Raw genomic sequence first — 14933 nt, 5'->3', positions numbered from 1 at the left:
TAACTTCAATAAACACTTTTTTAGAAGAAGCTTTTTTCTAACTGCAGATTCCTCATCTTGTGACTCTCTCCAGGTGCAGCAGACTGGATCTGGAAGATTTTCACAGCAACTTCCTTGTGCACTGGTAAGTAGTGTTGTGCATCTCTGTGTTTGGTCCATCCCGCCCCGGATGTGATGTCAGGGCCACTAAATCTGCGGCACTTCCGCATGCTGACATCAGTTTCTTTCTGATTTCTGTCCACACCATTGGACGCAGAGCCCATAACATTTGGATACACTAGTGCGCAGATCTTTAATGCTGGGATGCTTTAATGGACTTTATGAGTCCATTCTACAGAACAGGGAGGAATATGCAGTTAGATGGAGTCTACCAAAAAAGGTGTTACAGAAGGTAAGCAACTTGTTCTTCTGATAGCCTTAGAAGTACATATTCCTCACCTTGTGAATAGATCCCAAAGCACACCCTCCTCAGATGGTAGTTCTGTGTAACGACACAGAACAGGAAATCCTGAAGGACAGATCAGGAGAAGTGCAGTGCCCGCCCTGCTGGGCCTAGCAGTCCAGACAATAGCACTTTGTGAATGTGAGGAGGGGTGCAAACATAGTAGCCTGGTAAATGTCCAAGACTTGCACACCGTGAACTAGTACAGTGATAGCTGCCTTTGCTGTGGTGGAGTGAGTATGCAATGCTCCTGGTTAAGCCTGTATCAGATCTTTACAGATAAGGAAATACATTGGGAGATGGTTTTCTTTTGTAGTGCTTTCTCGTTTTTGGCAAAAACAAAATCCACAAAATGTTTATCGGCCAATTCATATTCTCTGATCCCATCGATGTACAAGCAGAGGGCCAAAAAAGAAGATGGTGATTCCTTGGAACGATGAGGCAGAACTTAGAAAAAAGGCAACGTGATTGACTGCTCTATGTGGAAGGGTGTCACTACCTTTGTCAAGAAAGCAGTCTTTGTTCAAAGAACCAGTTTGTCCAGGAAAAAAAGACGTGTATTGCTGTCGGATTTACAAGCCTGGATTTCACTAACTTTCTAAGCAGACGTGATTTGGATGGGGAACACTGTTTTTATGGTTAGCAAGCACAGAGAACAGCTATGCATTAGTTCAAAAGGAGTGCACATCAAATATGTAAGAACCAAATTAAGGTCTCACTGGGCCATCACAACAGGTGCTGACGAGAACAGGTGGATCAGCCCCTTCAAAAATTATAGATTTAAAAAGGGATGTCTGATCAGGCAATAGCAGAAAGGCTGAGAGGGATGAACGATAACCCTTAACTGTCACTACAGCCAGGCCTTGCTGAGCAGGAGAGAGAGAGAAAAATAAAATGGCAGACAACTTTCCCTATAAAGGATGAAGGTTCCGAAGAAACACCAAACCACACATTTTCCCAGAGTGCTGCATATACTGTTTTAGTGGAGGGACATCTGGCTGCTAGGATGACACCAGAAAGATTGAAAGCCTTCAACTGTCACTGCTCCATCTCCATGAATGGAGGTGTAGGTTGTGCAGGACTTGGCCCTGCTGCTGCAGCAGGAGATCCTTCAGAAGAGGCAGCCGAATAAGAGGACATGGGCACCTGGCCAGAAGTTCTGGTTACCACAGTGTCCTCGTCTAGACCGAAAGCGCTTTGACTTGGGCCTGTTCTTTTTTTTTTTTACATAAGATTTTATTGAGGAGAAAAAGCAGAGTCAAAAAATCAGTCACCAGTAATACAGTATTCGTAGGACAGTACAGGGAGCAAGCAAAGCACAAATCAACGCAAAATACGAGTTATGGGCCCAGCAGGGGACATAGCCAGTTCAGAGGTAGGTGAGTCACAGAGTTCACCACGGTATCTATTCCAGTGTCACCACTTCGTGTCCCACTTCTTAGGGCAACCTCTAATTTTGTATACAGTTTTCTCAGCAATCATGCAGCGGTCCATTTCAGCCACCCAGCCCACCACCAACGGCCCGCCCGGGGAGCCCCACCTCATTGCAATGGAACGTTTAGCCAACAGAAAACCCAGCGCCACCCACATTCAAATCAGTAGCCCCCCCATATGTTGAGGACACATTCCCTAGGTGATGGTAAGAGTGGCTTACCCAGGGACCTACTCATCTTTCGGACCATACCACTCCAGAACTGTTGCACCACTGGGCAGTCCCACAGGATGTGATAGAACGTGCCAGGCAGGCCACATCCCCGCAGGCACAGTGTGTCAGGGCCTCTTCCGATTTGGGCCAAGGTAAGAGCGGACATGTAAGCCCTGTGTAAAATCTTCAATTGGATCAGCCTGAACTTATGACAGATAGCCGATTCTCTAGGGGACATTAGGGCTGATCGCCAATCCTCCTCATCTAAGGGACCCAGGTCTACTTCCCACTTGGTCCGCAATGACTGAAATGGATCAGGGAGGTTATTACAAAGCTTTCGATAGGTGCAGGAGATGGCTTTCTCGGGGAGGGGTTCGGACAGTAACCGATCCTCCAGGGGGGAGGTCGTAGGTATGGAAGTAAGGTCCGGGACGGCGGCCATAATGGCATGTTTGATTTGCATATAACGGAAAGATTCTGTGAGTGCAAGGGAATATTTGGCCTGGAGGTCACTAAATGTCAATAGTTCACCCTTATGGAGAAGGTCCCCCACTTCCAAAATCCCTATAGCGTCCCATTTATCGAACCCCTGGAGGAAGCAAAGGGATCCCAGGCGCTGTGATGACCACAAGGGTGTTGCCTTAGTGATCCTGTCCGTCCAGCCCAGGCGTTTGTTGGCCCTATGCCATATAGCGACCGTGTGCGCCATGGGTCCGACATACCTATTCTTAGACGGTTTTGCTGTACAGGGCCCCCAGATACCCCTCCTGTCCAGTTTGACATTTATCGAGGAGGAAGGCCGGATTCAGGGGCGAACCATGAATCCAGCGGTTAACAGCCACCAATTGTGACGCCCAATAATAGAGGCGGAGGTTGGGTAAGACTATGCTTCCATCATACCAACCCTGAAAAAGTCTACACAGGGCAATACGGGCAGCCCCACCGTCCCACAACAAAAGACGTAGCTCACTCTCCACCGTGCGGAAATAGGAGTCCGGTACCAGGAGGGGGCAATTCTGCAAAACATATAGGAAGCACGAGAGCGCTAGCATTTTGAACAATGCTGCTCTGCCTGGGAGAGAGAGCAGGAGGGACCGCCAGTAGGCAATGTCATTGTGGAGTCTACGCAAAGGACCCAAAAGGTTGCGATCGTAGAATATCTTAGGGTCAGGTGTGACATGGATACCGAGGTATTGAAAGCCTTCAGTAGCCACTGCAATGGAAAACCCTCGGGGCAAGCGGGGTGGGTTACCATGGAGCATGTACAGTGTGGATTTAGTCCAATTAATCGAATATCCCGAGTATTTTCCAAAATTAGTTAGAACATGGAAAAAGCTGTTTATAGAGGATCGGGGGGAAGACACATATATCAGGATGTCGTCAGCATATAGGGAAATTTTGTCCGTTATGTCATCAGTCCAGCAGAGGCCTCTGATGGAGACGTAGTGCGGACCCAGTGGGCTAGAGGTTCGAGGGTGAGGGCGAACAGCAGCGGGGACAAGGGGCAACCCTGTCTGGTCCCCCTGTGGAGGGGAAACCGCCGAGACGTGTGGTTGTAGACCCGAACTTGGCCCAAAACGTCTGTATAGAGGAGTCGCACCCAGCTAATGAAATGGGGTCCGAAACCAAAACGGAGCAGGACCTCGAAGAGATAGTGCCATTCAATCAAGTCGAATGCCATCGTGGCATCGAGGGACAAGATGGCCGCGTCCTGTTGTATAATGGATTGACGACTCATGACATTATGAACTCTCCGTAGGTTTAACGCAGTGTTGTGACCTGGGAGAAAACCGGACTGGTCGTCGTGTATTAAAGAAGGAAGCACCAAAAGGAGGCGATTTGCCAATAGTTTAGCCAGGACCTTTGCCTCCGCGCTAATCAGGGAGATCGGCCTGTACGAGCCGCAGTCGGCGGGTGGTTTATTAGGCTTGAGAATGACCGCGATGGAGGCTAGTCTTTGATCAAGCGGGAGAATACCGTTGTCACAGCTTTACGTAAATATATTCTGAAGATGGGGAACGATTTCCGGGACCATGCCCTTCAAAAATTCGATGGGGAACCCATCGGGACCCATTGCCTTGCTGGAGTTAACGGCAAAGAGCGCTGTGGTGAGCTCATCTGCCGTGATGTCAGCATCCAAGGCCTCTCTATCAACGTCCCAGATGACCGGGAGGCGCATCTCATCCAGAAGTTGTATGGACTCCTCCGGCGCGTAACATGGGCCAGCAGTGTAGACGCGCTCCAGATGGTCGGCAAAAGCCTCCGCGATGTCTCGTTGATCTACAACCGAGGACCCATCTGGCCAAGTTATGGACGACACCCATCGGGACCCCTGTTCACGTCGTTCCAGCCACGCAAGCATTTTGCCGGCGCTGTCTCCAAACTCATACACCCGATGACCCGTGTGAAGCAGTCGCGCCTGTGCCTTTTCCTGCGCTAGCGCCTTATAGGCCAATTGTTGGGTACAAAGCCGCCGAGCGGTGTCGTCCGAGGGGGCTGCGTTATGGGTCGCCTCAAGGCGGATGAGGTCGGATTCAGCCTGAAGAATCTGCTCGTCGCGTTTCCGTAGGTATCCCATCTTAAGTGCTAGAGCCTCACTCTTCACCACTGCCAGGTACGCCTCCCAGGGCGTGACTGCCGAGTCGACAGAGCCGACGTTTTCAGCAAAATAAAATGCAGTACGTTCAGTCAGGGCGTCCTTGATATTCGGAATCTGCATAAGCCAGGGGTTAATGACAATGGGACCACGCATATATTGGAGATGATAGGTTAAGTCCACACTCAGGGGTGAGTGGTCGGATATGCCCCGCGGAAGACCTTTCGAACGGATGAAACATCCAATATCTGCGACGGGACAAAATAAATAATCAATGCGAGACATACTGTTATGCGCGTTTGAGTAGCGTGTGAAATACGACGTATCTGGATAGTGGTGGCGCCAGATGTCCGCCAGTCCCATTGGCGTATGCAAAATCGGACAAGTCCGAGCTCAACCGGTGGGAGCTGCGCCTGGGTCTGCGGTCAAGGTCGTCACACATAGTGGCACTAAAGTCCCCTCCGATCAGGAGTGTACCCGTGGGGAGGCCCAACAATAGAGCGCCCAATTTCTTAAGGGAGTCACAGACTATCGTCGGCGGAAGGTAAGCAGAAATTATGTTCAGGGGACGCCCTTCCCACGCTGCCTCAGCCAAGGCAAATCTACCCAAAGGGTCAGCCCCGATCCATGAGTGAGTAAATGCGAGGCTCTTCCTAACCAAAATCCCAGTGCCGCGGGACCCAGAGATGAACCCCGCGTGGACCAATAGTTTGTAACCCCCTCTCTGGAGAGCTTGACAGGTGTTACCCACTAGGTGCGCCTCCTGCAACAGAACTATGTCGGGGGAGTGGCGCCTTAGGAATTGAAGGACTATGCTTCTCTTGATCTTGTTCCCTAAGCCATTAACATTCCATGACAGGATCGTAAGAGTTCTAGTGAGGGACTGTGTCATGGTGATGGAAATAGGTGGAATATGTGGACGGAAAAGTGGGAGAAGGGCCGCCCGGGCCTCCGAATCATCAGGACCGTACAGGGCATAGGAGCAAGAGGCCTGTGGACCGCTCGGGGACCAAATACCACCCAAAAAAACCACCAAGTGCGGACCGGTAAGAAATACCTTAACAACCAAATCTATTCCATCGGACTATCTAATGTCCGTTCACTGAGCAAGCATAATCAGGATATTCACGAGCTGATTCAGGACTACAAATTAGACCTCCTATTCATGACCGAAACATGGCTGGACCAGGCATCTGATCCAGACCTAGTCACTGCCATCCCCTCTGGGTTTACCATACACAGACTGGACAGGCAATTACAGAAAAAAGGTGGTGGCATCGGCATTATTGCCCGCAACACCTTTTCGGTACGAACAAAAATCATCCCCCTTACCTCCTGTGAAGCTCTAGAATTTGCGATTACACTATCCCCATCCTACACCTTTAAAGGGATTCTTTTATATCGTCCCCCTGGCTCCAGGAATGAATTTATCACGGATTTTAGGACCACACTGGAAGCGTCCGCCCTTGACAATTCTATCACCATTTTGGGTGATTTTAATTTTCACTTTGATGTCCCAGATAACCCTGACTCCACAATGTTCCTAGCTGATATGTCTACTTTTGGCCTCATCCCCCTGGTACATGCTCCTACACATGACGGGGGTCATACACTAGATGGCATCTTTACTAATGCTCCGGGTCTTCAAGTTACCCAAATCCTCCCTCTCACCTGGTCGGACCACCATTTTATCCTGGCCACTCTGACAGCACGGGACGCACTGCTCAATGAAACCAGCACTATATCTCCCCAACCCTATCTGGCATGGGACGATGTTGAGGGAACTAGGTTACAAACCCTGTTGGATGACACGTCCCCCGCCCTGTCCGCCGACCCAAACACTGCTACCCTTCAATTCTACCAATGGGTTAGCTCGGCAGCCACAGCACTGGTCCAAACCAAAAAACGCTCCCGTAATCGGCAAACCCCCTCGGCCCCATGGTACTCTGAGGTGCTACGCACCCAGAAGCAACTATGCAGGCATAAAGAGAGACTATGGCGGAAAAACTATACAGATGAAACCAAACTTAGTTATAAGGAGTCAGTTGCCATTTACAAAACCATGATTGCTGAGGCAAAGAAAAAATACTACTGTGATAGGATAGAATCAGCCAAAAACTCTAATAAAACTCTCTACGAGACAACTAAACAACTCGCTGGTCTGTCCGTCGATCTTGCCCCTCCTCCCTCCCAGTCGCTTTGTGACGCACTGTCTAATTTTTTCTTTAGCAAAGTTGACGACATCTATAGGGTTTTCTCCAACATTTCCTCCACCCCCCCGGCAGCCACTATCTCCCACCAGAGTCATACCTTCTCCCAGTTTCATGAGGTTACCTGTTCACAGGTACAGAATACAGTGTCATCTATTAAATCAGGATCAGCTTTAGACCCTTGTCCCCTGAAGGTGCTACGACCAATTATGAAAACAGTCATCCCTGCCATAACTGAAATCTGCAATTCTATGTTCTGTTCCGGCATCTTCCCAGAGACACTGAAAAAGACTTTAATAAAACCTCTCCTCAAGAAGCCCACCCTCGATAAGGAAGAGCTGAAAAACTATCGTCCTATCGCCAGCCTCCCATTGATGGCCAAAATAGCTGAGAAAATAATGAACCTCCAACTTTCGTCCTTCATCGAGGAACATAAACTCCTGGACGAATCCCAGTTCGGGTTCCGCCAATTCCACGGCACGGAGACCGCTCTAATCAAAGCGGCGGATGATATAAGATCCATCCGGGATGCCGGAGGTACAGCTGTTCTCATCTTGCTGGACCTATCGGCTGCCTTTGACACGGTCGACCACACCATCCTGGTCGACCGTGTCGAGAGCATTGGGATTCAAGGCAAGGCTAGGAGTCTCCTTGCCTCCTTCCTGGCAAACAGATCCCAGGTTGTTACCATTGGACCTTTTGAATCCTCCCCCCTGTCTCTGCCATGTGGAGTTCCCCAAGGCTCATCCCTTAGTCCGACACTTTTTAACATCTATGTGTCGGACCTTGCCAAAGTCATCAGGGCACATGGGATGAGCCTGACCTCCTATGCAGATGACACTCAATTGGTCCTCGCAGTTAAAAATGACGGTCCCAAAATAGCAAACACCTTTAACCAAGGTATGTTGGCTATCGGAAGTTGGATGGCGGAAAATTGCCTGAAATTGAACTCTGATAAGTCAGAGGTGGTAATTTTTGGTAACTTATCCCCGCAATGGTCCCCCCTTTGGTGGCCATCATCTATGGGCCAACCCCCGGACCCAACAAAAAAAGTGAGGAATTTGGGAGTCCTTTTCGACGACCATCTAAATTTTATGCCACATGCCAACCAAATTTCTTCCTCAGCCTTCCATAAGCTGCGGCTTATAAAAAAAATCCTGCCTTTCCTGCCAGTAAGTGCCGGCAAAACACTGGTTAGTTCCCTTGTTTTGTCGACCCTAGATTACTGTAATGCACTGTTTCTGGGTGCCCAGGAGAGAGTGCTCTGGAAAATGCAGGCCATTCAGAATGCTGCTGCTAGGCTTTTAGGGCGTATTCCCAAACATCACTCGGCTGCATCCACTATAAGACAGTTGCACTGGCTGCCAGTGAGAAAAAGAGTCATGTTTAAGTCCCTCTGCCTGGTTTACAAGGCTCTGAAAAACGTGGGACCGGCGTTCTTTGTCCAAAACCTTATTCCTTACCGTCCCTCAAGAATGCTACGCTCATCCTCCCAGCATGACTTAGTGGTACCCCGAACCAAACTCGTTTCTTGGGGGGACAGAAGGTTCATGGTAGCTGCACCCAAATTATGGAATACCCTCCCTGAATCAATCAGAACTAGCCCTTCCCTCTGGACATTCCGCAAGCAACTGAAAACGTGGCTCTTTAACCAATGAACTCCTGTCCGATGAGGCTTAACACACTGTAGCAACTTCAGCGCCGAGATGCCCAAGGGCCTTCGTTCGCGCTTTATAAATGTTTTATAAATAAAAATAAATAAAATAAATAAAGGTGGCCAACCTGCCACTAATGGACCCTGGATAAGTAGGCAAGCGTGACTAGGAAGGACTCTGCAAAACAGACAAAGGAACAATAAAACATCAACAAAACAAACCCAACCCCCCCCATCCCCCAATCCAACCCCCCTCCCTGCTCTCCTGCCTGCGGATTCGATACTATCCACACCCCAACTAGGCAGAGTGCCTGTCGCCCACCGAACTATGTTCAGGGGCACCTGGTGAGCCGTTGGTGCCACTCGCCCAATACTAGAGAGGTTGTGACAACTGTGCAAGTGTATACCCAAAACAAATCTCAGTGCAACATCCACATATTAGAAAAGTACTTGTCAGTCAGCCAGAGTGGTCCCGTCGGGGCCAGAAGAAGTGCCTCACGGGAGCGGAGACATATATAGGGCAGAAGTCCATCGCCCACAGCAGCAACAGCAACAGGAAGGAAATCCAGAGAGACACTATCCAAACTCTGATTCTCAGCGATTCCCGAGTGAGAAAAGGATATCATTCTTCATCGCCGTTAAGTCCAGTGAACAGTTCCTGGCTGCCTGGCAGGTGGTCCTCCCGTGGGAGGTCATCCGGGACATCGCGATTTCTTGGAGACCCTCCTACTCGACGCCAGCCCTCCAGCCAGTCCCACACCTCGTCCGGTGACAAGAAGAACCAGGCTTTCCCGTCCAATTCCACACGCAATTTCACAGGAAAGAGCACCGAGTACTTGATGTGCTTCTCGCTCAGGGCTTTCTTGACCTCCAGAAAACTGCGCCGTCTTGCCTGGACCATCATCGTTAAGTCTGGGAATATTGTGATACGGGTGTTTTCCAGGAGTAGGGGCGGCCCCGCACGAGCTGCTTGGAGGATAGCATCGCTGTCTCGAAAATTAAAGACCCTAGCAATGATAGCGCGGGGAGGGGCCCCTGGCTTTGGTCTCCCTCCTGGGACCCTATGCGCCCGTTCTATGGAGAAAAAACTCGAGAGGTGTTTCGTTACTAGGCTCTCAACAAATAAGTCCGCCGCTGGCTCCTCCATCCACTCCGGAACACCTAGAATAGGGATGTTGTTCCGTCTTGCCCTCCCTTCATAGTCGTCCAGGAGGTCGCTCATCTACTTCTGTTGTTTTTGAAGTTGGGCGACTTGTTGCTGTAGGGTAGAGGTGTCGTCTATGAGGGCCGCAGTTTTAACCTCTACATCCTTGACCTTTGTGTCCATTTTGCGTAGGTCCGCCCATAAGAGGGTCACCTCTATGTTAACAGAGTCAATTCGAGTCTCTAGGGAGGACCGGACCCCAGCGATTGCCTGCATGACGTCTTCGAGGGTGAGAGATTTCGCTCTCTGCGAGGGGGACGTGGGTTTCGGGTCCTCGGATGAGGTTGCAACCTTGCCGTCTTCCTTGGTTCCCCAGGAGAGCTTATTAATTTGTCTCTGAGTTGAGGACTTGGTCCCCTTGTTGGACGTCATCTGGAGTTAAAGTACCAGCGCACCGGGACATGAGACACGTAACAGGGCAGATTGCGCTAGGGAGGGCCCCCCTTACGTACAACGTAAAACTTCGGCGGTAGTGTAGGTGATCAGGTCGCCGAGTCACCACATGGGATCACAGGAAAGATCTGTTGAATCCTAGGGTCCACCTCGCAGTTCCGCCCACATCCAAGCCATCTGTCCAGCCAGCCTCCGATGCCCCGGTGCCAAGCAGAGCTCTTGAAGTAGGCGCTTGCACCAGTGTGGGAAGCTGTTCGTAGTCATGGGGAGTCCAGGGGCGCCAGATACCACTCAAATAGTCCCAGTCCAGGGGACCGGCTGGTAGAGCACAGGCGTTGCGTGGATTACTCCCAGGGACCACGGGCAGCAGCAGGCCGCTCCTCAGCGCGTCTCACCTGGGTCTCCCAACGAAGCCATGGGCCCCAGACCGGCGCGGAGGGTGTCGGAGTTGCTCCGATCGATGGCAGAAAGGCAGACAGTGTCTCTGTAGATCCGGTCACGTCCCAGGCCTCAGCGGGCAGATTCCTCTAGAGCCGGAGCTCCGCAGCGGGCGCCATCTTGTGCGCGATGCGGATCGTCCTTCAGCCGATTCGTGTCCCCGTACGGCTTCTCCCACCTGGCCAACAACGAGTCTCTGGAGTGCACAACAGGGTCTACGTGAGGACTTCTCGATTGTAGAGGTGTCCCCAACCGGATAACGAAGTTTTGAGGCGGATGGTCAGGCGAGGGCCGGGAGCTGCGTTAACAAGCGACCATTCCCTCCGGCTGCTTGCCTCGCCCCCTCGGACCTGGCCTTTCTTGATCTTTTTCAATACTCCGGGCAGGAGCGATAGGGGAGGAAAGGATTATAGGCATCCCAAGCCCCAGTCCAGGTGAAAGATATCTCCAAGGAAGATTCGACTTGGAAACTTCTAACGTGCAAAAGCATAGACACTGTGCTTTCTCAGCAGTGGAAAAATTAATCAAATCAGGCCTCTCCCCACTGCTGGAAAATGCCCTGTGCCACTTGTAGGTGTAACTGCCATGCGTGATCTGCAACGTCGGAAGAGTTTGTTCAGCCTGGAGTTTAAAGATCCTGCTAGGTGCTGGTTGACCAGGGAAATGAGCTGAGCGTTCAGCCATTTCCAGAGACATAGAGCCACTGGGCACTGGACACAGGACTCAGGACCCCATGCAATACCTTCAGTGCCCAACAAATCGCTTGTAACTCAAACAAGCTATTGTGGAGACAGGTCTTCACTGGAGACCAGAGTCCCGTGATCCTGACCTCTCTCAGGAGACCTCCCCAACCCAGCAACGATGCAACCATCACAACAGTTAATTCAGGATGGGGTAGGGAGAGGGGTGTGTCACCGGTCCAATTGCAGTTGAGCAGCCACCAAAGCAGATCCCTTAGACTTCAGATCCCACTGCAGCACCCGCATGTGCCACCTGGTGTAGTTGACTAGCAAGATATAGGAGGCCAAGAGGCCCAGAAGCCTAAGAGCCCCTCTCACTCAGACCCGAGTTAAGGGTTAAAACATCAAGATCATGGCACAAATGTCGTGAGCTCATCGACTGGAGGGAAGGCTTGGAAGAGCACCATTTCGAAGATGACCCAAATGAAGGGGAGACGCTGTGAAGGAGTCAGATGTGACTTTGGCATGTTGATGAAAAAGCTCACTGATGCTAACAGGTCTGCCGTAAAAATATAGCACTCACCCCCAGGTACTATTTAAATCGAAAAAGATTTGAGGTCCATGAAGTGGTACAATTCAATCAATTAGCTGATGGTGGTGCTGCAGGTAATTTTTGTTATTCTTGATCCATATGGATTCCGAAAGAAAACGCGTTGATTGTTTCTAAGGATCATAGACCATTTATTTATCTTTTAGGTGTCAGGAACACACCAACATATGTTTCACCACAGTGCCAATTTATTATGTTGCTTCATCAGGGCTAAAAAAAATTACATTAAAAAAATACAGGACGTCATCTAATAGGTATATACAATGTGTCACAACAAAGTACATTATAAATCAAAAGGGAAAAGAGAATTATAGAAATAGAAATTAAGGTGACAAAACAAAATTAAATGAATAATCCTTGCATTAAGTCTTTCATTTTCTTACCTAGGAATAAGCGATTAATTGGTAGAAAGCCCGGAAGTGTTCATGGCCAAGAGGATTAGAAGACTGAGGCGAAAGATCAAATGTGTGAAATCATTCAGATGCTCGGTTTAAGAGAAGAGACTTGACCACTATCTTAAAGTGAAATTCTCTGTAAAATCAAAAACTGGATACCACGCAGAGACAATGACGGTGGTTATCATGCCGCTATGTTCACTATATTAGGCATTTGCTTGCCACAGGGGTCAGAGGGTTGTGATTTGGTTTTAATACTCTTTAAACCAAAGGTGCATTGGTAAGGCCAAAGTGGAGCACTGAGAAAATAAGTGTCCTGCAAATCCAATGCCACCATCCAGTCTCCTGGGACCATGGCAGACAGAACCTGGGGCCAGTGTGAAGATGTTGAACTTGTCAGAGCGAAGAAGTTCAGAAGGTGAAGACCTAGGATGAGGCAAAGGACTGCATATTTTTTTGTCACCTGAATATAACAGAAGTAACAGCCAGTCCCAATCGCTGATGCCAGCACCCTCTCTATGGCTCACGTGGCCAGGAGAGCTTGGACTTCACCTAGGTGAATGGACAAGTGGTACTCCAACAGTTGTTGTGGTATAGGTGCCTATAAGGGAGATGTAACAGGAAGGGTAGAGTGTAACCGTGTTCTACAATTTGGAGCACCCCTTGACCACTGGTGATACTCCTCTACCCGGGTGGGTGAAAGGTGATGCGACCTACCAACAGAAGCTTCTCTGCTGCAGAGTGACCTAAAGTCGTTTTGCTGCAGCAACAGAGAGGCAGGGGGTTGTGATTTGGGTAGATTGTTGCCCCGGGTGGCCTGGACACTGGGAGCCTGCTCCCCTGTCTCTCCTTCAAATTCATTGGGATGCTTGATGTGTTTTTTGTTGTTGAGGCATGTTGTTTCAGTGCTTCAGCTGGTAGCCCCTCTCAAAGCCTTGAAAGGATTGAAACAGTTGGCGGAATTGCTACATTAGCGGAGCAAGCCCAAAAAACTGTGCAGTGGCTTTGCTGTCCTTGAAATGTCCATCGGCCAAGTCCGCCTTGTGTCCGATGAGAGAGGTCCCTTCGAAGGGCATGTCCATAAGTGATTTGATAATCCCGTGGATGGAATTCAAGCATGGCCATAAGCACCACGCGGGTCCTGACTGCTCTACCAAGACAGTCAGTAGTATTCAGGCCCAACCTGATGAAGTACCCCAACACATCTTTACTATTTTTCATGAGGCGTTGGAGGTTTGTCCATACATAAACTGGGACTAGGGGCAAGATGTCCGTCCCCATGTCCTATAACGTGTGGGTATATCTTCCCAGGAGACAGCTTGTATTGATGGACAGAAGGGCAAGGCTGACAGAAGAGAACATGCATTTGATAAATGCCTCCATGCTTTGACTCGCAAACTGGTAGGGTAGTCGGAAATGCATTTTGGTTCAGACTTACTAGTGGCCTCACACTTAATTATGTTACCTATGCCTACTACCACTCCTGGAGTGTAGGTCATTAACCAGGAGTCTTCAGCCATCTCTGCTCTGGGCTTTTCTTTCAATATGACTCCAGGTGTAATCCATCTCCTTGCAGTCAGCCATAGGCCTTTGCCACCAGGTGTTTCTTGGCCTTCCTCTTTTTTTCTTTTCCCTTGAGGTTTCTAGGACAGACCTTGCCTGGTGGTGTTTGATGCTGGCTTGCAGAGGGCATGAGCTATCCAGGTTTAGCGTCTCTTCATGATTCCTTCATAAGCAGGGAGCTCCAGAGTGTGCTGCCATATGTAGTTGTTGCTGATGATGTTTGTCCAGCAGATTTGGAGGATTTTCCTAAGACAGGTGTTAATAAAGGTCTCGACTTTGGTAGTGGTGGTCTCTGTTGACCTCCAAGTTCCTGCTCCATGCAGAAGGACCAATTTTACGATGGTGTCAAAAAGCCTGATCTTGGTTTGCAACGTTAAGTCTTTTGAGCTCCAGATCTTCTTTAGCTGAATGAAGGCAGCCCTTGGGATGCCCTGGCTCTTGGTTTGTAATTCACATACCCTTTTTTAATTAATACATTTCAACTCAAACTTGAAGTTTTATCCACATCATCATTATTAAAGTAAATCATCATTAAATTAATGAGTGAATCCTTCAACTACAGTTCAGAATGGTATTGGCGTCAGATAGCTTTAACAATTAGATTTACTGAAATGGAAAGGAAATCTCCCTCACTAAGAGTATACAAACTTGCAGTAAGCTCAAAGTCAATTCTGTAAAATTTGTGGCTGGTAGTTATTTTGTCACAGACAGCTGATCAAAAAACCTAGTTGGCTGAGTGTAATTATACACCATGTGCTATTACTTGGATACTTAAACTCTATTCATAAGTACAGCTATTGTGAATCATCGGTCGGTTATGTACCTGAAATTCCTTTCTGATGTCGGCCATAGACCCCTTCACAAACAGCTCACGTGCCTCTTTCTCCAGCGGTGGGCCCCCGACATAGAGACTGTGTACATCTACCAGGTTATTAATGCTGCTGATGTTCACCCAATCCCAGGCAGCAATCTGGAATGAATAAATACACATTGCTTTAGCCTAATTCTGAAGGTACTGCTAAACCTGCTTTCCCACCTCTATTTAACTGACCAGTCAAAATCAAATCAAAATCAAATCGACTTTATTCGGTTTTCGTTGTGAA

General features: G+C 49.1%; 1 protein-coding gene across 3 annotated transcripts in view; it reads right to left on the bottom strand.

The window, feature by feature from the left end:
- The window catches only part of POLG (DNA polymerase gamma, catalytic subunit), a 796646-nt gene that overhangs the window by 661663 nt on the left and 120050 nt on the right, over positions 1–14933 (bottom strand). For all 3 annotated transcript variants that reach the window (XM_086958137.1, XM_086958139.1, XM_086958138.1), the window contains exon 5: positions 14654–14800. In XM_086958137.1, the coding sequence (XP_086814263.1) occupies positions 14654–14800 (147 nt within the window). The remainder of the gene's footprint in view (positions 1–14653; positions 14801–14933) is intronic.

This window comes from Lissotriton vulgaris, chromosome 2_1 (genome assembly GCF_964263255.1).
Source record: "Lissotriton vulgaris chromosome 2_1, aLisVul1.2, whole genome shotgun sequence".
NCBI classification, from domain to species: Eukaryota; Metazoa; Chordata; class Amphibia; order Caudata; family Salamandridae; genus Lissotriton; species Lissotriton vulgaris.
The sequence above is the reverse complement of the archived record's forward strand: the minus strand, read 5'-3'. Positions and strand labels throughout refer to the sequence as shown.